Source organism: Peromyscus leucopus, chromosome 3 (assembly GCF_004664715.2).
Source record: "Peromyscus leucopus breed LL Stock chromosome 3, UCI_PerLeu_2.1, whole genome shotgun sequence".
Taxonomy (NCBI): domain Eukaryota; kingdom Metazoa; phylum Chordata; class Mammalia; order Rodentia; family Cricetidae; genus Peromyscus; species Peromyscus leucopus.
In genome coordinates, this window is record NC_051065.1 from 98545707 (window position 1) to 98571482 (window position 25776).

The following is a 25776-nucleotide window of genomic DNA, read 5'->3' on the forward strand; positions in this document are numbered from 1 at the left end:
AGCTCCTGAGCACCCAACAGGGAAAGTCTCAATCCCTACTTGCTCAGGCTTGGGCAGCACCACACACTGCATCTGAAGCAGCCTTTGTCTCCCAGCAGCTGGACCACATCCCAGAATTCCCCAATCTTCAGGTAAATACTCACACAGCAGATGGGGCTTACAAATCGCAGAAGAGGAGCTCAAACACCCTTGTTTTTATAGCTCAGGACGGCAGACTTGGAAGATGCTTTGGAGATGGTTAATGGTCATGTGTTAGAAGCTTGGTCCCCAATGAAACGACACAGAAAAAATGGAGGAGTTTCAAGAGTGAGGGGGATTAGGTCATTAGGGAAGTACCCCAGAAAGGACTAGTACCCTCCGGGCTGGACTGGCAGAAAAGAAGATACTCAGCTCCTCCCTGCCTCTTACTCCCTCTTTCTCCATCTGATCTTTTGTACATGCTTCTACTGTATGATGGCATCGCCAAGCTGTGACCCAGCGGAGCCCTTTGGCAGGTGTGGTCACTCAATCTGTCTGCCAGAACTGTTTGCGAAATAAGCTTTTTCTCTATATGAGGTTTCCAGACTCTGGTATTCCATTACAACAGCAGCCACCAAGGTGATCTTCAATGGTGAATGTTAGCCCTGGTCCAAATCATCCCTCTTTCAAAATCTCGGAGATAGTTCTCAAAAATGTTTGCAAACGTAGATAAATGAAGTTCAGGGAGATGGCCCAGTGGGTAAAGTGTATGCTGTGTAAACATGAGAACCTGAGTTCAAATCTCCAAAGCCCTTATAAAAGCCAGGTACTGTAACCCCAGTGTTGGGGAGTGGAGCCAGGAGGATCCCTGGAGCTGGTCAGCCAGTTTAGCTGAACCAGTGAACTTCAGGTTCACAGAGAAACCCTATCTCAAAAAAAAAAAAAAAAGATACCCCAACATCAAGCCAGGGCCTCCACAGTGTCTGTTCAAACACCCTAGCACATGCATACACCATGTGCACACATGTGAACACACTCACAGACACACCACACACCAAAATGTGCAACAAAAACACTACTGCCATCAAAAAAAGAATATAGTAAGTTTTTAATCTTATTATATTTTATTTTGTTATATTTTATTAGTGCCTCTTAGAAGCCTATTCTTCCCTGATGACAGAAAGGGAGCCATTCCAGATGGGAGGAGAGGGAGAGAAGATTTGGGGGGACTAGAGGTGGGGAAATGGCAACCAGGATATATAATGTGAGAAAAGAATCTATTTTCAATAAATGGAAAAATGTAGCTTGAGTTTTTCTGCCTTGCCCACAGTCAGGACAAATCTCTGCCACCCGCCAGTCCCACAGCTGCTCAGACCCAACCAAGTAAACACAGAGACTTATATTGCTTACAAACTGTATGGCCGTGGCAGGCTTCTTGCTAACTGTGCTTATATCTTAAAGTAACGCATTTCTATAAATCTATATCTTAAAGTAATCCATTTCTACAAATCTATACCTCGCCACGTGGCTGGTGGCTTATCAGCGTCTTCACATGCTGCGGGCCATGGCGGCAGCTGCAGCGTCTCTGGTCATGGGTCTGAGCGGCTGTGGGACTGGCGGGTGACAGAGATTTGTCCTGACTGTGGGCAAGGCAGGAAAAACTCTAGCTACAAAAAAATATAATAAATTACCTGAAATTCCACCATTAAAAAAAACTCAGAACTAGTTTGCTAATACTCCAGAATATAGCCACAGTCACTCTGCCTCAGGGCTTGTCCCTTCCACTCTCTTTAACTCAGTGCCAGGATGGTCTATAAGTGCACACAGCAGGACTACAACAGACCCGGACATCGCTCAGCAGTTACAGAGAGCTCAGCAGTTACGGGCACTGGCTGCTCTTTCAGAGGACCCGACTCTGGGTCCCAGGACCACTGTGGGCAGGTCACAATTGTTCCTAACAGTTCCAGAGGATCAAATGGCCTCTTTTGGACTCTACAGGTCCAAAAAAGTCCACTCTATGCAGGTGTGGCACACATACAGACATGCACACAAACACATACATAAATAAAAAATCAATCTTTCAGGAGTGGATCGCAATGCATTCTATGTACCAAGCTACGAAGGAGCACCTGATCAGTTAGTTCCCAGAGGTCAATGTGGGTTGTTTCCTTGGAACAAATGCATAGCAAACAGCTAGTTAATAGAACATACTGTTGGAAATAAAACGAGAGAGTAGTAAATCTAAGAAAAATAGTAATGAAGACAAAGAAGGAGGATGAGACAACATGCCAGAAATCATGTTTAGACAACATAGCGGAAATCATGTTTAGAGCAGCCACAAAATGTGTATTTCATAAATAGGTGTGAATCAGAATTGCTAGACCTTAGAAAGCAGCAAGGATCCAGACATTTGTAATTTCAGAGATAGCACACACACACACACACACACAATTAATAATAAATATTAAAGAATCCTGCTTGGTGGGTGTAGGCAAGGAGAGGCTTTTAGCTAACTGTCTTGTACATTTTTCAAGCATCGCAAGGGGCCCAGGGCCTACAGTTTAGTGGTAGAGCAAATGCCTAGCGTTTGCAAGACCCTACCTTTCGTCCATATCATTAGAAAAAAGAAATAAAGAAAACCAGAGACTGCGCAACACAATGAGGCATCATCCAGACGCGAAAAAAATAAGGTGGCGTCAAGCAGCAAAGACTGGCAATTGGGAGGGAAGAACAAGAAAGGAGAGACTCAAAAGGGAGTAAGAAAACAGACAAGCGAGAAGGCTTTGTGCAAAGACTAGAAAATTCTCTGAGCAGGGGGAGTGCCTGTATTTCAGCCTTCTGCACCTGGGGCCCAGATAAAGAAAACAAAACAACAAAGAGAGACAGAAGGAGGCTGGGTAGGAGCAGTCAGAGGCTGGGAAAGCTACTTCCAAGCTGTGAGCTGCTCGAGCAGGGACCACCTGCTTGCTTGAAGGAGTCATTTTTCCTTGGGTGGTATGAAGGATGTGGGACTGGGCAGGGAGGCAGCCTGGGGAAGGGATGAGCATGTGCTAGCTGGGACATTGAGAGCCTCACAGCATGGAAATGTACTGTTAATTACACTAAAAAAATAAAAGCTCCCCACTCATCCGGTGTCAGGATCTGTGGGGAGCTGTCTGTGCCCACCCTGGAGCTTCCTCCAACCCCCATGGGAAGTAACAAGTGTAGCTTTTCCCTCATGCTGCCAGAGAGGCCACAGTGACCTGGGGAGAAAGGTGCCCACACTGTGAGGAGCAGTATGGCTGATTACAGACAGGACCAAGCCAGCTGCAACACCTAGAAGCCCAGAGTGGAGACTCTGCTCTGGAAAGCCAAACAAGCTCATGAGTTGGGATGGTGGCACGTGCACGGAATTGCTGCACTGGAGAAGCAGAGGCAGGGGATCAGTTCAAGGTCATCCTCAACTCCTGAAGTTTGGGGTGTACTTTACCAAACAAGGCTGGAAGGAAGGGAAAACAGGATCTATGCATCAACAACCTAACTCTGTGCTACCTAGATTTGGGACTCAGATTCAGTGTAGGATACAAATTCCCCCTCCACCTGTCTGTGTGTGTGTGTGTGTGTGTGTGTATGTGTGTGTGTGTGTTTGTGTGTGTGTGTGTGTGTGTAGATCAGAGGACAGTTTGTGAGAGTTAGTTCTCTTCTATAGTGGGCTCTATCTAGTCTTGCCTATCAAGCTCTAAGATTTATTTATGTGTGAGTAATCTGTCTGCTTATATGCCTGCCTGCACACCAGGAGAGGGCACCAGATCCCATTATGCAGGGTTGTTACCCACCATGTGGTTGGTGGGCTTGAACTCGGGACCTCTGGAAGAGCAGACATTTTAACCACTAGGCCATCTCTTCTTTCCACTGAACTATCTTGTCAACCTTACTACATTTTTAAGGCAATGTAAAGCTAGAAACACACACGTACACACACACACACACACACACACACACACACACACACACACACACAGGATCTTAGCTGTCTTTCCTCAGCTGTCCACCTTGTTTTCTGAGGCAGGGTCTCTCAGTGGCCTGGAACTTGCTGAGTAAGCTAAGCCTGCTGGCCAGTGGACTCCAGGGATCCATCCCTGTCTGCCTCCCCAGCCCTGGGATCACAAGTGCAGAGCACCTCATCAGTCTCCCCATTGCTCGGCTCCTCAGCTCTCCTGTCACCTGTCTAATCCGGGTGATTATAGTGGCTCACACCTGCGCTCCAAGTTCTTGGTAGGATAAGCAGGATTGCCACAGGTTCATTGTCAGCCTGGTCTACACAGCAGGGTGCAGGTCATCCTGGGGTACATAGTGAAAGCCTGTCTCAAAAAGAAAGGAGGTCTACACAGGCACCTATTCAGGAGGTTGAGGCTGCAAGATCCAAAGCCTGCTTGGGCTAGAGGGAATCAAGGCTACATTGACCAAGTCTCAAGCATAAAAAGACCGGGGCCAACTATGGTGGCACATATGTGTACTCCCAGCACTTGGGAGGCTAAAACAGGACCAGGAGTTCAGGGCCAGCCTGGGCTACATGAAATCCTATCCCAAAGAGGGGTTGGGAGAACAAGAGATGTAGCTAAGTGACAGGGTTGCTTGGGTGGCCCTGGGTTCAAGTGCTGGGGCACTTCAAATATGTATAAATTTGAAATATTCTAGAAAAAAATTAAATTTTCACCAAGCACGTATAGTATATAGTGTATAGTAGTCTCTGAACACCAGTGTAGGAACCACTTACCCAGCCCTTATAGCAGCGTGAGGTACCTGGAACCAAAGGATGTATGTAAATTACATGCTAATATGAATTATTTTGTTTTATGTAAGTGATTTGTGATGTTTTGAATGAAATGTGGCCCATAATCTCAGGCATTTCAATACTTGGTTTCCATCCAGTGGTACTATTTGGAGGGGTTTAGGAACTGTGTCCTTATTGGAGGAAGTGTGTCTGTCACTGGGGGCAGGCAGAAGGGGTTTAGGAACTGTGTCCTTATTGGAGGAAGTGTGTCTGTCACTGGGGGCAGGTTTCAAGAGTTTAAGGACTGACATCATATCTAGTCCTTACTTTCTGCTTCCAGCCTGAGGCTCAGCTTCTGCCCTCAGCATCGGGTTCCTGCTGCTTGTTCACGGTGTCTTATCACAGCAATAGAAAGTTAACACAGTATCCGACCACCTACAGGCTTTAGTACTCCAGAACCCATCTCCACCCATCCCGAAAGACAACACTACACTTCAAACGTATTGATCCCTTCAATGATCGATCAGACTGACCAGGAAGTGCTAACATGTCCCAAAGATGACCATACTTTTAAAATGCCCATTTTTAAAGATCCAATCACACACTGAATATTTTGAAAAAAAAAAAAAGTTAAAATTTATTAATCATATTTAACATCACATGGTTAATTCAACTAGTTCTCTACTGTACACGGTGACAACACATTCACTAGACTGAGTGTCCGGAGATCTGCGATGAGCCAAAGGTTCATTGAGTATCACACAAAGCAGCATTAGCAGAGGGCTGCTGTCTGGGGGCAGTCAGCCTCGTGTAGGAACACAGCATACTGCCTCACGCTCTGGATTCAAAGCCAGCACTTCCTTAAAAGCTAGTCACACACACACACACACACACACATACATCTCCACCTAAAAAGTGTCCTCTCATAGATGGTGTCTGATTTTAAAGTTTTAAGATTCAAAAATGTAGTCAAAATCCATCTGCACTCCGGGGCTACCCTCCCGTGGTTGAACACATCTATGGGGCTTTGACTTTCAGGTATGGGGATCAAGGGTGCTACACCACACAGGCAGGGCTAGCCTGGATCAAATCAAGATCCAGCCTTCCCTCTGGGCATCCCAGGAGGACCCGGGGCAGTTTTCATTTCTTCCTACCCCACCTGGTTCAGCTCTACCCAGGCTCTGCTCTGCCCAAACGAAAAATGTACAAAATTTGGGTGCGATGATGGTGAGTTTCTCTTGGTGCATCCTATTTATTAGTGTTACAAGGCTGTCCCCTCTTTTTTATGCCATAGCCAGGTTTAATGTTGACGGTCAATTTAATATTTTTAGGGCAGAAGCGAACTTTTGGATTCAGAGTGAACCGTATGCTCGGAGAGCAGAGGTCAGGGCTTCCGTGACCCCCCTGTTCCTCGAACAGTCTGAAATAAATAGCATGTATAAAAAAAAAAAAAAAAAGTGAGTCACAGCTCAATGCAGTTCAGTCCAGGGAAGCAGAGAGACAGACAGCGCCTCTTTAAAACACAAGACAAGCCCGGGGTGGAATCTACCAAGAGGGCAGAGGTTCGACGTCCCTGAGGTTTGGTTTGCTTGCTTCATTTGCTGCTTCATTTGGTTTGTTTTGAAAAATCGGAGACAGTTTCAAAAACAGTTTTTCGTGGCTTCCTTTAGCTTGCCGAACCGTTCTATAACACTGACTGACCTGCAAACAGTTTTCTAAGCAGTGAGCATTTGAACAAGTCCTTCAGTATCCTTTGGCTAGCATCCAAGGCGACATCACTCAGGAAAGCGGACAGAGCGGCCAGCTGCTGTGGTTTCCTCCATCCAGGGGGCCGGCCTGTCTCCATCCCTGTCCCCCCTGCCCCCACTCCTCAGACCGCGGAGGAAGGAGAAGCCTGGAGGCTGGTGCTCTGCCGTTCACCCAACACACCTCTCCTCTTCCTGTAGGTGAATGAGGTGTTTCTAGGAGCCAGTCAGTGTCTCCACCTCACATCCTGAACTATAGCAATCTACTAATGAGGCCGAGTCACGAGAGCCTGGCCAGCTATGTACAAAACAAGGGGACATATAAATACATTAATTACAATTAACCATTACACAATGAAGGAGAGGAGCTGCTTCACAAACTAAATAAATTTCAAAACATAAATTAAAAAACAAAACAAACAAACAAAAAAAGTGTTTCCACTTCTGCAGCGGGAGGAAAAAACATTAAAAAGCTACCAAAAGCCACCACCCCACCCGACCCCCGGCCAAGGTCTGTTGTTCATGGATGATGCCATGTGAGGTAAAGCCACAAACACCTGAAGGAGGTGTCAACTCTTGGCTTTGGTTTGGCTTCTCTATTCCAGGACAGCAAGTGTTAGAACTGGCAGGGAGATGTTTATGGTTGAGTTGAAGAAGGGGCAGACTTCCGGCCACCCGGGTGATGTCCCTGTCCTCCTCCTCCTTCTCCTCCTCCCCAATGTCAGAGGCAAACATCCTCTCAGGGAGATGTTCTCCACCTACAAATGTCACATTCAGACCCAAAACGAGGCAACCAGGACTCTCTCCATCCCATAGGATTGTACAGGAAGTAAAATGGAGGAGGGATGAACAGTTCCGTAATTCTGATTCTCGGGAAGGTCAAGGATTGGGCGTCAAACTCTACGGTGAACATAAAGAGACAAAAATCTCAGTCTCACAGGGTCCTCTGCTGAGGAAATGCCAAGGGTTCATCCTCGTCATTTAAACTAAAGCGGGGAAGTGGCCGTGAAGCAGAAGTCCTTGTCTGGTCTCCGGCTCTACCTCTGCCCGGCCTCACGGATGCGGCAGGCCACTGCAGTGATCAGAGCCGCGCCCTTCCCACTGCCGTCCTCAGATTCCAGGAAGGACACGTCACATTTGGGAGCCAGATCTTTCACTGTCTCGTGCATGACTTTGGCAAAGCTGGAAAGAGAGAGAGAAGAGGTGTGACTGGTTTGTGTCTTCAAGTGAAGCTGGAAACAAGGATGAAGATGAGAAGCGTGATACCTACAAGATAGCAAACGTTTACTATGTACTGGGTACCAGAAAACCGAGGTTTGAAGGGGCGGGGACCACACCCAAGTGCCCAATCAAGACAGTGGAAGGCTCAAGTTTGGCACAAGGCTGGTGAGCTTTCTTCAAAATAAATCAGTTGGTCCTGGGATATAGCACAATTGCTAGCGTTTACCTAGCAACACAAGTGAGGCCCTTGGGTTTCATCCCCAGTATCAATGAGCGTGGAGGCCCATGTCCATAATCCCAGCAAACAGGAAGCAGAGGCAAGAGCTCAAGGCTATCCTTGGCTACATACATAGAAAGTTGGAGGCAGGTCTGGAATACAAGAGACTAGCTTAAAAAAATAAAACCAAGGACAGGGTAGGTGGCTTAGCACTGAGGAGTGTACACAACTCTTGCAGAGGGCCAGGGTCAAAGTTCCACGTGGTGGAACTTTGTGGTGGTCTACAATGGCCTGTAACTCCGGCTCCAAAGGATTCAATGCCATCTTCTGACCTCTGTAGGCACTGTACCCATCTATACAATTTCCCCACACTTCCCACCTCCACCTCATACACAAGTTATTAAAATAATTCTCAAGGTAAATTATGGGTTAGAGAGACGGCTCTGTGGTTAGAGCATCTATTGCTCTTTCAAGAGACAAATTCAACTGCCAGCATTGTGTCGGGCTACTCATAACTGCCTGTAACTCCAGTTCCAGGGAATCAATCAGACTCCAAGGTCACCTCCACTCTTGTGTACATACCCCCCCCACACACATAGACACATTCACATACATGCTTCAGTGTTGTGGGTTATGTGTCCTCACATGACTGCTCTGCCATCTGGGCATGAATAAAGCCTGTCAGTACATAAACGTGGGCATGGATGTGCTCCCACAAAACCTTTATCAACACAAGACTGAGTGGCTCCTGTGTGGGTAATCCCTGGATAACAGGAAAAACCTTGCTTGAATTGTACAGTAAGCCTACCAGAATATTCCCAGCAGCACTGTTTATAACAGTCAAAATGATTAAACAACATAATGTAGAAATAGCGGAGATGTGATCACTGGAAAATACAATCTCCTCCCTAGCCAGGTGTGGTGGGGCATACCTGTCTCCCCACCTCCGGTGGTGGAAGACGAGGATTAGGAGATAGAGGCCAGCCTCAGCTACATAATGCGGTCAAGGCCAACCTGGATTACACAAGTCCCTGCCTCAAAAGACAAGAAAGTTGCTCTCCAGCTTTGAAAATTAGCAAGCTACAGCCACACAAAGACCCTCGAGCCAGTAAAAGGCCCTTGATCATTCATCTCCAAACTACGCGTTAAACACACTCTTCGGAGCCGCCAAGAGTAGAAATGCTCCAGAAGAAGGAAGACAGGGGAAGGCCTCCAGGGTCAGGTACTCACTGAGGATGGAGCTTGTAGAGAGTCCCGTCCACACCCACAGTCACTTTGAGGTTCTCCAGTCCTCGGTTTTCTCTTATCTTGTCCACCACGGCAGCCATGCCTGCACCACAGAGCTGGGCCGCACGCCGGGCGACCACGGTGCACACCTCCTTCACGATGATGCTGTCGTCACAGGTGCTCTCCAGCCCCAGGTGGCGCAGGATGGCCCGGACCTGCAGCAGGGCCAGGCAGTCACTGCATGGGAGGGAGACAATGACCGGTCAGGTGTGCACAGGAGGAGCCGGTGACCTCCCCACAGCCTACCTGGTTCCATCCAGGCAGGTTCTATCCAGGGCGGTGTGTGTGGGGGGTGTGTGTGTGTGTGTGTGTGTGTGTGTGTGTCTGGCTCTTGAGCAGTACACATTCGCCTGCTTGTCCCACAGGTGACAGAGCCATGAACAAAAATGGCCTCTCATTCTATTTGACACCCAAGGTAGGGCACAGTCGTGGTGAGTCATGCCTGTAATCCTAGCCTTCAGGAGGCTGAAGCAGGAGGATTGCCACAAGTTCAAGGGCAACCGTGGTTACATAGTGAGACCTGTCTCAAGACAACCAAAACTAAACTAAACCAATAACAAGGAAATTCACACCCGACAAGCATACTAGCCCTGATATTTGGTCTAAAACCCATGAAAACCATTTTTCATGGTCTTTTTCCATGTTTAGCATGGTTCTTTTGGGGAGTGTCAGTCAGGAATGGGTAACTCACTGAAGAAGACTTCAGTGAGCTACATCCTGACCTACGGAAACCTGTTCACTTGTCTACTCGTAAAGGGAAGAATGAGGACACGGTCCCACCTTCTTCCCAAGCCCCCATCCTTACCTCTCGATCTGAGACAGGAACTTTGTCTCAAAGATCCCCCTTGTCTTGAGGCGCTCAGAGATGCGGCCACGGAAGAGCAGCCCTCTCTTAGTGAAATCGATGAGGATGTTGCGCACAATCTCGCCCAAGTACATGCCGCTGATCATCTTCTCAAATCTGCAATGCGACAGAGTCCAGGGAGGTTAGAAGGGGAAGTGTCCAGGCAGAAAGGAAGCCAAGGGGTGACAAACGCCCCCTTCGGGAAAAGAAGGGCTCCTGAGTCACGTGGGTAAATCCAGAAATCTCAAACATTCACCACCTGATGACTAACAGTTCCTCAGGAAGAAACACACTCACAAACCCAATACCAATTCCAGGAGCAGGGGAGGATGGCTGAGCCTTCATCTTTAATTCCACTCACTGGGCAGCTGGGCAGCTTACATACTTCCTCTTGGACCTCAAGGAACTGGCGTCAACAACAGGACCCCCCCACCCAACACTCACTCACACTCACACACACATATACTTCTGGAACCAACCATGACTATGACATGGCTTGAGGGTCTTCAGACTATACACAATGCCTTTTTTGAAAAGCTAAGGGCCCAAGGATCATTGAAGACACTACCTGCATTTTGTAGCCTGCTTCCTTCATTAAGGTACCTGCTGCCTGGCTTGCAGAGGTATTTTAGTCTAAGACCTCTAATTTAGACTAATCATTTGCAAAGTGTGTTCTAAAGGACCAAGGTCTTGGACTAATTCAGTCTGGGGACACTGTAGCTGGCATCTTCCCACTGGGAAGAGTGGCAGCTCTTAGGTCTTAGCCTGGCTCTAAGCCTGCGCACTGCATGAGGCTCTGTAACAGTGAGGAGGCTCGTCCATTCTGACAATAGAGAAGCTGGATGCTGAGTGAGGAACCGGAGAGGCTTCCCCTCCTGTCAGGGCCACACCAACACTACCTCTCCACCCTGGGAGCTCTCAGTGTTTCCAGTTCCCACCTGGCTTCCCTCAGAGTCAGACCTAGCTTCTAATGCACTCACTCTCCCAGACCTTGTCGGTGTGTTTGAGAAGAACCTCTCTGAAGGAGAAACCCTCAAGACAGCAGGGGTCTGGGAAAACGCCATGGTGGAGAAAGCCCAGTCAACAGAGATCTCATTCAGGGATGTAAGCCCTAAACACAGGGGAGTGCTTACCTCTGTTTGCCAGGGTTGAGAGAGAGCTCATCCACAGCGACATCAAACTCTGTGCGGAAGTCATCCAGGCAGCCGTTGTCCCCGAAGGCCCCCCACTCCATGTTGACACACATCCGCCCCTCCTCTCCATCCACCAGCTCCACATTCCGCATCTCTTCCATGTAGCAGGCATTGCTCCCAGTACCTGCCAATCAGAGGGCACCAACCCTCACTCAGCACCAGTCTTCCTTCCACCCACCCGAGGCCATGCATCCCCATTTGGAAAGGATGATTGGTGTCCTTACCAACGATGAGGCCGACTTCACAGTGAGGGTCTTCATAGCCACAAGTCATCATAGTCCCAACTGTGTCATTCACCACAGCGACTACATCCAGGTCAAACTCCTGATGGCAGGGCAGAAGCAGACAGATGTCTAGTCCACAAGTTCCAATATCCTCTGTTTAGTAGACACTTCAGGACAGACAGACAGACAGACAGGCGCGCGCGCGCGCGCGCGCGCGCACACACACACACACACACACACACACACACACACACACACACACACACTTTTCCTCAAAGCCCTACAGCAGCACCTGCCACTGGATCATGGGCTTCTGTTTACAGAGTAAGACTGCTGTAGCCAGCCCTGAGTCCCCATGCACTGTAGCTAATCAACCACTGCTGAGTGATGAATTTCCCTCCAACAGAGCAATACCATGTGATATCACCCTGACTCTGAATTCAGTGACCACCTTGGGCACCGGGGGACCAGTGCACCAGGACCTGTACTATGTCTCTCCCACCTCTCGCCGGTGAATGGCCTCTTTCAGCAAGGTGACCACATCCTCGCCCTCACAGCCAGATGCCTTGAAGCCCTTTGTCCACTTGAGGAGGATGCTCTGGAAAAAAAATAAATAAACAAATGTCGTACAGGTACACAGTGGAGGGACATCACAGTGGATCCTGGCCATTCCTGGAGCCCCATTTTGCAAACAGATTACACACAGATGATCCTGAGCTTGCATCGAAGGCAGTGACTTCGCTGCAGCAGTGAATTCTCACCACTACTTGTGTGTGTGCCTTAATTTCCAGACTTCACTGGACAGTGAGCTGGGAACAACCTCCAGAGAGAAGTCATCAAGCTCCTCAAGAGTCTTCTATAGACGCTTAGACAGAGAGGAAGGGAGGGTGGAGGCAACGAAGTGTTTCTGTTCATGTCTGTGTGCATACAGTTGTGCAGGCCAGAGGCTGACATCAGATGTCTTCCCTGTTTGCTGTCCACCTTACGTTTAATGATGGATCTGTCATTAAAGTGGGTACTCACTAATTCAATTAGATTGGCTAGCCAGGGAGCCCCCAGATCTGTCTGGCTCTGCTTCGCCATTGCTGGGGTTCCAGGCACATTATTATACCCAGCTTTTTGTTTTGTTTTCTTGTTTTTGTTTTTGTTTTTCAAGACAGGGTTTCTCTGTGTAGCTTTGCGCCTTTCCTGGAACTTTGGAGACCAGGCTGGCCTCGAACTCAGAGATCTGCCTGCCTCTGCCTCCCAAGTGCTGGGATTAAAGGGGTGCATCACCACCACCCGGCTGTACCCAGCTTTTATATGGGCGCTGTAGAGCTGAACTCAGATCCTCGTTCTTACAAGGCTGACTTTACTGGTCAAGCCATCTCCCAGCTGCTTAGAGCGCCCTCTAGTGTGCCCTTCATTGATGCCCATGGCCTCTGCACGTGGGAGAAAGGTTTGCTCCCTTACTGCTCTTGATACTGTAGCAGCCAGCACAAACCAGCACCCTCAAACCCCTTTCCCAAAAGGCTAGAACCATGGCCACCCACATACCTAGTGTCTCCAAGCCTCCTGCTCATGAGATGTGCCCATCAGTTACCCATCTATAAAACCTGGATGTGTCATGCTGTGATCAGATCCCAAGAGATTCAGAACAAAACAGCCCTGTGGAGCCCTGGCTTATACATCCACACACAGACAAAGGCAGGCTTGTCTCCTCTACCCATCTCCCATCTCTCATCTCCATGTGAGCTTTGTGCCTCTGGCAAGTGTTGGTAACCTCATTTCAGATGGTCATTATAATAAGACAACACCAGGCTTCAACAGTGTCGAAGACTTTGCCCGAAGCCGGTGGGTGGTGAATGAATGTGGCCACAGACCTCTGGGCCTCCAGGTCCCCATAACATCTACTGAAGCTTCATCAAAAAGGTGATGTCATCAGAGCTAACAGCCACAGCAGGATCCTGCTCTGTGTACTCTTCTTTTCTACAGTTCCAGACTTAACACACCAGCGTCGCAGAACACAGACAGAAATATTCAGCAATTATCTAAGATCTTATAATCCTGATGGGAACCATTAACAGTGTCAGGTTTCCTGATAAATGTACAAAGATTGCACACGTGTTAGCATGAAAAGATAGTGTCTACTTAGGTGCACGAGGACCTGACATCCAGCATCCATGTAAAAACCTGGGGAGCCGGAGAATGGAAGATCCCTAGGGTTTGGTAGCCAGACAGCCTTGCATCATTAGTGAGCTGCAGGCTAATGAGAGATCTTGTCTCAAAAACAGGGTGGATACTCCTACTTGAACATACATATAGCACCTTAACACACACACACACACACACACACACACACACACACACACACACACACACACACGTAAATGAAATCTTAAAATATGCATTAACATTTTTGATTATCATTATCACCACACCGTTGCAACCAAGAGGACAGGCAACTGTTGTGGCCCCTGTCCCACTAAGGCCCCCACCCAAGGCCACTCACACTACGCTCGTTCTCTCTTCTAGGAGCAGCTTTCTCCCCTGTGAACTAGGGTCAGCTTAGAGTGGAGGCCCACGGAGGAGCCCTCCCAGAAGGCCGAGCTACCTGGTCCAGGCTGTTCTGCCGGCAGGGGAAGGAGAAGGTGAAACCCAGCGGCAGAGACACGCCCTTCATGCCCATGTACTCTAGGAAGTCCGCGATGCACTGGACGATGTGATCAAAGAGCTGTAGAAGAAAGGGCGCTGAGGAAGGGAGCCCGGCCAGAGCGGGGTGTCCCCAAACACTCCACCCAGGAGCAATGCAAGCTCAGGCATCACCTGAGGAGCAACTCTGCCAGGGCCCGAACCCCGAGCCCTCCCCAGGCCCGGAGTGAGCAGGGGAAGGGTGGTCTCTGAAGTTGGGAAGGCCCCTGGGTCCTCCCAGAAGCTCACCCAATCACGACCTCCCCTCCTCCCCGGTGTGTCGCCTCCTTCTCTCTCCCAGCCTCACCTCTTCTCCAGTGCCGTGCATGACGTCCTGCGGGATGGAGTAGATCTTATTATGCATCTCCACACCCTTCCGCTTCCCGTTGCGCACGCGCACCAGCAGGACCCGGAAATTTGTTCCTCCAAGATCCAAAGCCAGAAAGTCTCCTTTCTCTGGAAAATGAACCCGGGATGGTGATGAGTTGTGATGACAGAGAGCAAGAGTTTATTACACCTTCCCTTCGTGGGGGGAAGATGGAGCGTGAGCGCCACCTAGCAGTTAAGAACGGAAGATCCTCAGGACCTGATCCGAACGGGCCCACCTGAGCCCAGAAGTCAGCTCTTTAGAACATGGAGTACGCCAACACAGTATGCTTCAAAGTGTCTAAATGTAACATCTGAGCCCAGACAAATAAATGCTAGTAGGGTACATTCTGGAAGAGAGAAAGAACAGCCGAGGGACTCTTCTGAGAATACTGAAGTCAGGCAGTGTGAGCATCCCAGCATGGCTGCAATCCCAGCACTTGGGATGTGGAGGCAGGAGGATCAGGCATTCAAGGCCAGCCTCAGCTGTATGAACTTGAGCAAGATTCTTAACTTCTCTCAGTTTCAGTGTCCTGCCAAACAGCAAACTTTTAACAAAATTTGGTCCAAGTGTTGGCATACACCAATAATCCTAGGGCAGGTATTCAAGGTCATCCTGGATTAGCTACACAGAAGACCGATTTCAAAGATCAAAACAAAAGGGGCTGGAGAGATGAACAGTTTTACCAGTTAAGTTAAATAAGTTAAGATAACAGTATTTAACAGTTAAGAGCGGATATGCTGGTCTACAAAGCAAGTTCCAGAACTGTTACACAGAGAAACCCTGTCTGGGGGGGGGGGGGATATTTTTTTGCAGGTCATGAGTTCTTTTCCTAGCACCCACCTCAGAGATTTCACAATTGCCTGCAACTAAACTCCACCTCCGGGGGACTAGACACCCTCTGGTGGACTCAACCAGTTTATGCACGCATGCAGGCACGAAATTTTAAATAGCTCTTAAAACCCAGGTCCGTGCCTGATGTCGGCAGCAGGACGAACCCCCCGAGGCGAGCCGAGGGCACCCGTGTTCTGTACCTGTGCCATCGGGGGTGGCACACACGTAAGTGGGCAGCATCTTCACAGGGGCGTCAGCATGTGTCTCCTTGCTCAGCCCTTGCTCCATCTCCACCTTCATCCTCCGTTTGACCTCCAGCAGCTGCTCGTGGCTCAGCTTCAGGGACTCCAGGGTCTTCTGGCGGGCCCGGTGCTGGTCAGCCAGCCGGTAAGCCACGGCTGTCACCATAGCAGCCCCTTTGCCGCTGCCATCCTCAGACCGGAGGAAGCGAACGTCACAGTCGGGCACCAGCCTCCTCACGGCCTTGTGGAGACGCTTGGCAAAACTGCAGTGACAGAGTAAGAGAGACAGGTGTCCACGGTCACAGCGGCACACACAGGGTGAGGGACAGGTGTCCCCGGTCACAGCGGCACACACGGGGTAAGGGACAGGTGTCCATGGTCACAGCGGCACACACGGGGTAAGGGGACAGGTGTCCACGGTCACAGCGGCACACACGGGGTAAGGGACAGGTGTCCATGGTCACAGCGGCACACACGGGGTAAGGGGACAGGTGTCCACGGTCACAGCGGTACACACGGGGTAAGGGACAGGTGTCCCCGGTCACAGCGGTACAAACGCTACAGAGTGACTCCCACCTCAGCCCCCAGCCACCACCACCCCACTCCTCCCCCCCATCCCACCCCCCCACCCCCACCCCCGCAGAAGCAAATGGTGTCCACGTCTCCCCTCCCCCACCCTTCCCCATCTTAGGGCTACCGTATAAAAGCCCGGTATTCAGTGGTGACTGCCATAGCAGACTCTTCTAAAGCTACCGCCCCTGGGTGCAGCCACACGAGACTCACTCTTTCTCATGGAACAGGCCACAGCTCCTCTGCTTGGCAGATGGAGCCAGCCTCTGCTAGGGCAATCTATTTAGAATCAAGAGCTTCCGATGCCACCTGCTCCTGGAGGTCTGGCACGTTTCATCCAAAGCCCCCGGGAAAAACACCCAAGAACAACTAGAAAACTCTTTCTTCTAAACTTTGGCCTTTCTCTTTTGTTCCAGTTCCTGCCAATGGTCAACGGCATCTGAACAACTGGAATCAGAGATGCTGTTTAGCAAAAAGCCCTTGGGTGGTGGCCCCTGAAAGCTGTTCGCTCTAAGAGTCAGCCTCACCCTAGAACTTCTGAGCCAGAACGAGCCTTTTAACCACATTCCCAGGTTATTCGTGTTTCCCAGGGCTGGGAAAGCAGGGGATCTCAGGGCCGGAGCCTTCGGCAGCACCAACTCAGTTAAAGGTGCCCTGACTTGGCACTCACACCCAAGAAAATGATGGGGGAAAAAAGTGAGCGCAAAAAAGAGACATCTTCTGGGTCCCAGTATGAACATTTTGGAATATATACACCTGAAGGGACATGGATAGGGCAGGAACATTAATTCAACACCAAAATCGGTGGAGAGGCTGGTGTCCTCAGGGCTGAGGTGGCCACTAGCAGAGGACATGGCACCCACAGGAACCAACCAGAATAGCGCAAGTCATAACAGGGAATGAAACAGTAACTCATAAAAAAGATGGAGGCAGCTGGGGATGATGTCTGGTTGGTAATGGGCTTGCCTACAATGCATAAAGCATCCAATCCAACACTACATACACAGGCCTGGAGGCCGAGAACTTGGGAGGTAGAGACAAGAGGGTCAGAAATTGAAGCTCATCCATGGCCACAGATTGAGGCCAACCGGGAGCTCCATGACAGCCTGTCTCAAAACAACAACAGAAAACAGAGAGTGGAGGAGGAGGAGAAGAAGATGACACCAAGCCAGGACTCAGCCGCCAGGAGCTCTGAACAGAGGATGAACCACCAGCTGCCTTCAGAAATCAACTCCACCCACACCAACAGCGCCCACTGGGGAACCCTGATGCTCTATGGAAAGCAACACAGAGCTGGCTTGTGGAGTCTCCCAGCCCCAGGCTGCTCACTCACTGGGGATGTTTCTTGTAGACAGAGCCATCAACACCGATGGTGGAGCGAAGACGCTCCTCGCCCTTGTTCTCCTTGATTCGCCACAGCACGGCGGCCAGGGTGGCTGCGCACAGGCTGGCCGAGCGCGTGGACACAATCTGGCAGATTCGGTGTGTGGCCACACAGTCCTCCTGCAACGGACTCAGACCCAGACGCACCAGGACCTGGTAGGCCTTCTGTATTCCATCCTTCTCCCTGGGAAACAGATAGGGTGTGAGCAGTGTCGAACTCACTGTGACTAGTGGGTGGGGCTGTGGGCTGCCTAGGGAGTGCCCCCAGCTCCAGCAAACTCCCCCATCGAGGGAGGGCTGATTCCTTCAGCAGAAGGGAGTACAGCAATTCTGAGGCTCCTCTCCCAGACCCACCTCCTCCAAGACACACACACACCTCAAAGCCAACCCCCTCACTTCCCTCCCCAGTTCCCACCAGAATCATGGAGACTTGGTGAGCAGAGGGACAGGAGGCCCAGAAGCTTACTCTTCGATATCTGATACATCTTTGGTTTCAAAGGAGCCAGTGGTAAGGAGTTCTGGGCTGAGCTTCCCCTGAAATAACAGCTCTTCCTTAGCCATCTTCACCAGGATGAGCCTGACCAGCTCCCCCATGTACATCCCGCTGATCATCTTCTCAAACCTGCAGAGACAGACATCTTCTTAAACCTGCATGCATTCCAAGTCACTCAGACTTACAGAGCACAGCAGTACAACAACTTAGGAGACGTAAGATACAGGGTTGGCCAATCTTCCAGACAAATGAATGGGTTCGTTAAGCACCCCAGTGAAACAGGGAGTATGGAATATTCTGGAACAGAATCTGGGGTAACTCGTTACCAAGAGAGTGATTATTTAAAATTCAATTTGGAGCTAAGCATGGTGGTCCACCCGTAATGCCAGCACTTGGGGGGTGGGGATATAGAAAGGGTCCACAGAAACTGCCTTCCAAAATTGTAGATTCAAGAAAACGGGGTGATAATAACCTGGGCAGAGGTTGGAGTAAAGTTCCAGGGCAAGTGGAGAGCTCAAGAATCTGGGGGTGAACACAGAGCTTCTAGGGTATGGTGGACAAGAAAGTACCAATAGGAGAAATCAGCCCCGCCGCAGCCTAGGGAAGGCCAGCAATTTCATTTTCCACCACTAGGTGACACTGTTTCCTTTAGAGAGTGCTCTTTTTGCCTAGGGCCCTGGGATCACGTGGCAGAAGAAACCAAGCCTCGTGGATTATCTTTTTGGTAAAGACAGCCCCTTGGTGTCTCAGAAAGGAGTTTCACCTAACTGAGAGGAAGCACAATGTGTACCACCTCGGATGGGCCTCGCCACCCAGGGGGGCCCAGCAGGGGTGTGACACAGAACAGCACTCAGCAGAAGCTGAAAGCCAGGTTCTCCATCAGCAAGATGTGACTTGCTCAAACCGGATAAAGCTAAAGGAGAGCTGGCAGCGTGGCTTCAGACACCAGCAATGCCAGCATTTGGGAAGCCCAGGCAAGAGAATCAGGTTTCAGGCTAGCCTAGGCTACACTTGAGACTCTGTCTCAAAAAAAGAAGAATTAGAAAACGAGGGCCAGAGAAACAGAAACAGTTCCATGGTTAGGAACTGCTCTTGCGGAAGACCTTAGATTCCCAGCACCCATGACTGCATGTGATTCTAGTCTCGGGGAATCCAGCACCCTCTTCAGGCTTTCTCAGCACAGGCATGCATGCACACAGTGCATTAAACGCATGGGGGAAACAAAAATCACTCATGCACATAAAATAAAAACAAATCTTAAAAAAGAAGAAGTCATCCCAGAGACTCTCAAAACCAAAAACCCAAAGCTCCAACACAGGCCCTAGCCTGAGTAGCAGCCTGGCCTCAGTTCAACACGGTAAAATTCAGATGTCGTTGTCAAATGAAGTTGGCTCCATGGAAGCTGATAGGGGCACTCCTCCATCAACAGCTCTTCACAACTCCCAGCATGCCTTCAGGGCCACCCCAGCCAACAATTTGGAAGATGCCCTCCCAGTCTTTGTCAGCCATCTATGGATAAGCCAGCATTGTTGGTCACTTTATCTTTGGGCACATGGCTCCTCACAGTGATGCCGCCGGTGTGCCCCAATAAGGGAAGCAGGCACAGGGTAAATTGCTCTTCAGCTAGTAAGGCTCTCAGCAGACACAACCAGATATTCCTTAAAAAGTCTAAGTTGGGGCTAGAGAGATGGCTCAGAGGTTAACAGCACTGGCTGCTCTTCAGAAGGGCCTGAGTTCAATTCCCAGCTCCCACATGGTGGGCTCACAACCATCTGTAATGAGATCCGGTGCCCTCTCTGGCATGCAGGCAGAACACTGTGTACATAATAAATAAATCTTTTTAAAAAAAAAAAAAAAAAAAAGTCTAAGTGCACATCCTGACATTTCAACATAGAGAGAATCCTGTGACTTAAAGGCTATCTATCCACCTCTGCCCCAGTTTATAGAGCTGGGTTTTCTGGGCTTCCTTTCCAAACAGAGATCAGCACTAGAAGTCTTTCTAAAATGCAATACCAAGAAGACCACAGAAACGGTCCATTGCTCAAAACAGTTCTGCAATCGCCTTTCAGCTCTTGCAGCAGCCAACCCTGTTTCAAGATCTTCAGCCAAGAAGTTTAGCAAAGTCAAGAACCAGATAAGGTTGTGTAAGAGTCAAAAGTAGGGCTGGAGAGATGGCTGGGCAGTCAAGAGCACTGGCTGCTCTTGCAGAGGACCCGGGTTCAATTCCCAGCGCCCACGTGGTGGTAACTCCAGTTCCAGGGGATCCAACGCCCTCTTCTTTTGTGTGGTGTGGTGTGGTGTGGTGTGATGTGGTGTGGTGTGTGTGTGTGTATATGTGTATGTGTGTGTGTTTTGTTGTTGTTGTTTGGTTTTTCGAGACAGGGTTTCTCTGTGTAGCTTTGCACCTTTCCTGGAACTCACTCTGTAGCCCATGCTGGCCTCAAACGCACAGAGATCCGCCTGCCTCTGCCTCCCGAGTGCTGGGATTAAAGGAGTGCACCACCACCGCCCGGACCAATGCCCTCTTCTGATCACCAAGAATGAATGCGGCACACAGACACACATACATACACACACACACACACACACACACACACACACACACACACACACACACATATAAACATGCACACATAAAATAAAATGAATACATCTAATCTAAAAAGAAAAGAAAAATACAGTCTTAAAAACATGTCAAAAGTAATAAAAAGCTAGGACTGGAGCATGTAGGATTCCGGATGCTGAATCTCCACCTCCAATTTTCCCCAAGGCACAGCTGGAGCAGAGGCCTAGCATGAAGGAAGGCAGAAAGCCCTGGGACTCTGAGCAAGCAACAGTTTAAAAAAAGAATCAACACCAGGCAGCCAGCACACACCCTTAATCCCATGGCTTAAGAAGCAGAGGCAAGTGGGTCTGTGAGTTTGTAGCCGGCTTGGGTCCACATAGTCGGCTTCAGGCCAGCCAAGGACTAAACAATGAGAGACTATGTCTCAAACAAACGAATCAAGGCCAGGGATGCAGCTCAGCTGGTAGAATATTTGCCTGTGTTCAATTCCCATCATCAAATAAAGGCAGGTGCTGCAGCCCTGTCCCAGGGGCAGTGATGGGCCGGAAGCCACAAACAGTGCCTTTAAAGAACCTCCTCCGTATTCATTGTGCCTTTTCTCACACGGCTTACTGTCTATAAGCAAGTAGATGGTAAGGATAGTTGACCACACTTGGAATGTGACCTTCCAAAATGACCTTTCTGCGCAGCAACGCCTCAGATCCCAGCACATGGGGGGCTAAGGTAGGATTATTGCTCACCAAGAGTCTGTCTTGGAAAGAACCCAAGTGACCATCCTGAAAGACAATGTGTTTTTATCTGTCTCTCTTTTAGCCCTCTTGGTGACTTACGATCATGAACATTCCCGTAACTAGTGTGTGCCACCACAACCCTTTAGGGACAAAGTAAAAGCATGGGAATAACCCTTCACTGTGGCAGTCCCATCCCACCCCCGACAGCCCCACGCCCTACCTACCCACCCACAGGAAGGCCCCACTTACAGCTGTTTCCCAGGGTTCAGTGAGCCCATGTCGATTTCTCGGTCAAACTCCGTGCGGATGTCATTGAGGGTACCATCGTCCCCAAAGGCTCCCCACTCCATGTTGATGCACATCCGTCCCTCGTCACCCTCTACCATGTCAATGTGACGCATCTCCTCCATATAGCAGGCATTACTGCCAGTACCTGGTCAAAGGAGGGAATTGTTTGTTCAGAGCCTCCATGCACTATCCCACCCCACCCACCTCCCTCCTCACTGCTGTATAAGTCTGCCTAGCGGCTGAGATTCCTCACTGTAGCCTCCTGGGACAACACAACACATGGGCGGGGCCTCTAGTACACTACACTGCTTAACTCCACAGGTCCTGCCTCAGCCCAAAGTAGCTGCACCATTATCTTTACAAAGTAGAAGAAAACACCCAGGCTACGGATTCCTTCTTCCCTCTCAGCCCCCATTCCCACGCGCCGAACAGCGCTGGCTTTCACACCATCGGCTCAACTCACCCACAATCAGACCAATCTCACAGTTCTGATCATCATAACCACAGGTCATCATGGTCCCAACTGTGTCATTCACCACGGCCACAATGTCAATGTCAAAGTCCTGCAGAGGATCAAAGGAACTTCGTCATCAAAGTGGGGGCACAGACATGAAGATGGAGAAAGCAAGATGCACCATGCAAGTGTGTTACTAACTCAAACCACAGCCAAAGATGGTTAGAGGTAGAGATCTCCCCCACCTATTCTCCATCTTCAATAAGGACAATTTCCCAAACAGCAAAAAGGATTGAGTCCATCTTGTCTTCTCCCTCCTACACACAAGCAATAGACCTAGCCCATCACCTCTCTGCTCCATTCCTCCCCTCTTGTCAATCAGGCCAACTTTCCTACTTGACAATGAGCCCTCGGGTTAAGGATTAAAGGGTGTTCCTTGCACCAAGGCCAGAGTTACTGTCCATCAAGCAAATCTCAAAACCCAAAAGGCATCTGATCACATACAAAATTCAGTGGGTAACAGGGCAGCAGGGATGCTGAATACTTATCCTTGACTCTTACAAAACCCTCTCATGCTGAGTCCAGGGCAGACAGGGAAAGATTTCAGAGTGGACCTGACAGCCTGCAAACTGAGAAGTCCTTCACTACTCACCCCTCTGCGACGGATAGCCTTCCGGATCAGATCCACCACATCTCTGCCTTCCACACCACTGGACTTGAACCCCTTGGTCCATGAGACCAAGAAACTCTAGAAGAAAACCAAAGAATGATTATTTCCCACAACTGAAACAGTGAGTGACGCTCCAACAGTGCTCAGCCAGATCCCTCTACATCTCAGGGCTAAAGTCATGGTTAAATTTGAACACGGTCTCCTGACTAGCGCGGGAAAGAGGAGGCTCAGCTCCCCAAAAACACTAGGACAGGAGAGTGCATACATGAGTTTATCATGATTCCCTGCCCCTAAGAAGTGGAAAGAGATGTCAGGATACCTGGCCTCCTATTTCTGATCCTCCTGAGGACTGCTGCAGTATGCACTACCGTGGCCAGTTTATGCAATTCTGGAGAAGGTACTGTGTGTGCTGGGCAAGTACCCTACCAGATGAGCACATCCCCAGCCTCTCGGGTGTCTGTTTCATCCACGGGTCTTTCTCATAGCCCTTTAGATCAAAAGAGATCTTAATTCCTCATTCCTGCTAACCTGGACAGGATAAGGATACCACAAAGTATGTATGGGGGAGGGGCTGACAGAACACCTCTCTGCCTTTCGTATTTCATCACCCTCCTCTACACCTACACATAACACATACATACAGGTTCCCCGAAGGGCCCTAAGTCTCAATACTGAAAGCCCATATGCAAAACCCCTCAGCACCACTGCCACCTCAGCTGCAGATGACTCAGGAGCCTCCTCCTTCCTCACAACCCCAAGCCCAACGCCACTGAAAGCATCTCAGCCCGCCATACCTCATCTAGTTTCGTCTGGTGGCAGGGGAACGAGAAGGTGAAGCCCAGTGGGAGCTTCTTCGCTTTGATTTGCAGCTTGTCCATGAAGTTGGCCAGGCACTCGGCAATGTGGTCAAACAGCTAAGGGCACAAACAGGAAGTGAGCAGGAAGGCAGGATAACATAGAGGGAAAGACAGACTCGACCGTTTATATTGATTGCCAACGCGACAGAATCTGGCATGACCCAGAAGACAAACTCGAAGCACGTCTGTGAGTAAGTTTCTAGATTAGGTTCGTTGAATTGGGAAGAACCCAGATGTGGGTGGCGCCCTTCCACAGGCTGGGGTCCTGGATTGAATAAAAAGGAGTAATGGAGCTGTGCGCCACCAGCATCCACCTATCTCTCTGCTTCCTGACTAAGGACAGCATGTGACCAGCACCTCAGGCTCCTGTCATCCATTCATGCTCTTCCTACCATGATGGACTGTATCCTCCAACTGTGAGCCAAAATAAACCCTGCCTTTCTAATGTAACTTTTGTTACAGCAACAAGTAACTTATACAAAAATGAACTAATAATAGCCCTTAAGCCATAATCTGCTCTCCGGCCAAAAGGAAATGACGTCTGGACTCAAGTCACTCAGTATGCACAAAGGCATAATGCTAATCAGTGCTTGTTAGATGGAGTCTTCCGCTTAAGCCTTTTATTTGAATCTCGGTCAAAAGAGCCCATTAGTCAGGGGAGGTAGTAGTTAGAGAAAGTCCACATATGCCCTGAGCATCCTCTGCTGGCCATCATGGAAGTCCGGCTTATCTTCCTTCCCAGAATGGAATGCCCATCTCACTGCCAAGAAGTGCTTTGGCACCCCTGACTTTTGACGGAGGAGGCACAGGATACTTTCCGTTGGCTGTCTGTGAACCAACTCAACAAAAATAAGCACCCTTTATATTTTTCCTCTGTAATAGAAAGCTAATCCCCTGGAAGCAATTCAAAGAAGTTATTCTGGGGTTTTGTTTCTTATTCTAATTTACTTTTTATCTATCTGTGTATGTATGTGTGTTTGTCTGCCCAGGAAGGCCAGAAGAGTGTCCGATCCCTTAGAACCAGAGTTACAGGTGCTGTGAGTTGCCTGATGTGGATCCTGGGATCCAAACTCTCATCCTCTGATGAAGCAGCAATTGCTTTTAACCACTACGTCATTTCCACAGCCCCTATGTTTTGTTTTCTAGTTTCAAAATGGAAGACGGGGTGATGAGCACATTGAGCAGGCCCCACACGGCCACTGGGCCTTGTAGACTGTGCTCCTGACGAGGCCAGGCCAGAGCCCACCAACCAGGCAGTCCCCTCCTCACCTACTCAGCACCTCAAAGAGCAGCCGGTAGCTCTCCAAATGTTGAGAGACTGAGGCCAGGGGCCATGTGGTATAAAAAGTAAGCAGAGGCTGAACAGAGTCCAAGGGCCAAGAGGGCCAGATGGCCAAATCTAAAAGCCAAGGAAGCAGGGGTCGGAGAACCAAGACAGCAAGCAGGTCCCTTCCCAGAAAGAAGCAAAGGGGCTGGTGAGATGGCTCAGAGGTCAGGGCACTTGGTGCCAAGCATGTGACCTGAGTTCAATCCCTGGGACCCACATGATGGAGAGAAATCGAGACTACTCCATGTTGTCCTTCAGCCTTCCCTGTGGGGGCCCCAGTCATCTCTTAACAAGCCCGCTCTGGAATCCTGAAGCAGATTAAACAATCTGGGATGGGGGGGTTAACAGGCTCACTGGCTCCCTGAAGTCTGGGGTGAGGAGCAGGTGTGGAGGGAGGAAGGAAGCCAGCCTAATCTAGGAGGAGCCGGCCCGCACTGAACTCCCACATGGATCCTGTCCATCTGTCCCATCCTGCGCAAGGTTAACCACAGCTGATGCTGAACTTTGAGCCGCCGATCCAAGGCAAGCGCACAGGCAGGACAGGTCACCAGCAGAGGCAGGCCACCGTCCCTTGAGCTAGCTGGAATTCTAATAGACAAAGGGCTTCTAGAGAGAGCAGCAAGCTCTGCTCGGGCTGAAACAACTATGGAACATATTAGACAATTCATAGAACCCCATTCCCGATGATCATTAGCACACTTCTTTTTTCCAGTGCTGAAGACTGAACCTAAGACCTTGCTCATGCTGCTCGGCCACTGAGCTCTAGCCCCAGCCTTTAGGGTGAGCATCTTCATCCAAAGGCAAGTCATGCCAACATGACAAAATCATGGTGATTGGAGGGGCCTTTATCTGGGGTGGGGGGCAAGGTGTCTGACCGGTCCC

At 49.7% G+C, this 25776-nt stretch overlaps 1 protein-coding gene across 2 annotated transcripts in view; it reads right to left on the minus strand.

Annotated features, from left to right (window-relative positions):
• Positions 1-5939: 5939 nt before the first annotated feature.
• The window catches only part of Hk2 (hexokinase 2), a 50294-nt gene continuing 30457 nt past the window's right edge, over positions 5940-25776 (minus strand). The window contains exons 4-18 of one of the 2 annotated variants that reach the window (XM_028871371.2): positions 23505-23624; positions 22693-22788; positions 22050-22149; positions 21548-21731; positions 17975-18130; positions 17459-17692; positions 15514-15818; positions 14420-14568; positions 14036-14155; positions 11945-12040; positions 11443-11542; positions 11159-11342; positions 9987-10142; positions 9125-9358; positions 5940-7638 (exon numbers count right to left, since the gene is read on the minus strand). In XM_028871371.2, the coding sequence (XP_028727204.1) occupies positions 7494-7638; positions 9125-9358; positions 9987-10142; positions 11159-11342; positions 11443-11542; positions 11945-12040; positions 14036-14155; positions 14420-14568; positions 15514-15818; positions 17459-17692; positions 17975-18130; positions 21548-21731; positions 22050-22149; positions 22693-22788; positions 23505-23624 (2379 nt within the window). In that variant the 3' untranslated portion in view covers positions 5940-7493. The remainder of the gene's footprint in view (positions 7639-9124; positions 9359-9986; positions 10143-11158; positions 11343-11442; positions 11543-11944; positions 12041-14035; positions 14156-14419; positions 14569-15513; positions 15819-17458; positions 17693-17974; positions 18131-21547; positions 21732-22049; positions 22150-22692; positions 22789-23504; positions 23625-25776) is intronic. The other variant, XM_028871372.2, reaches the window with a different exon arrangement.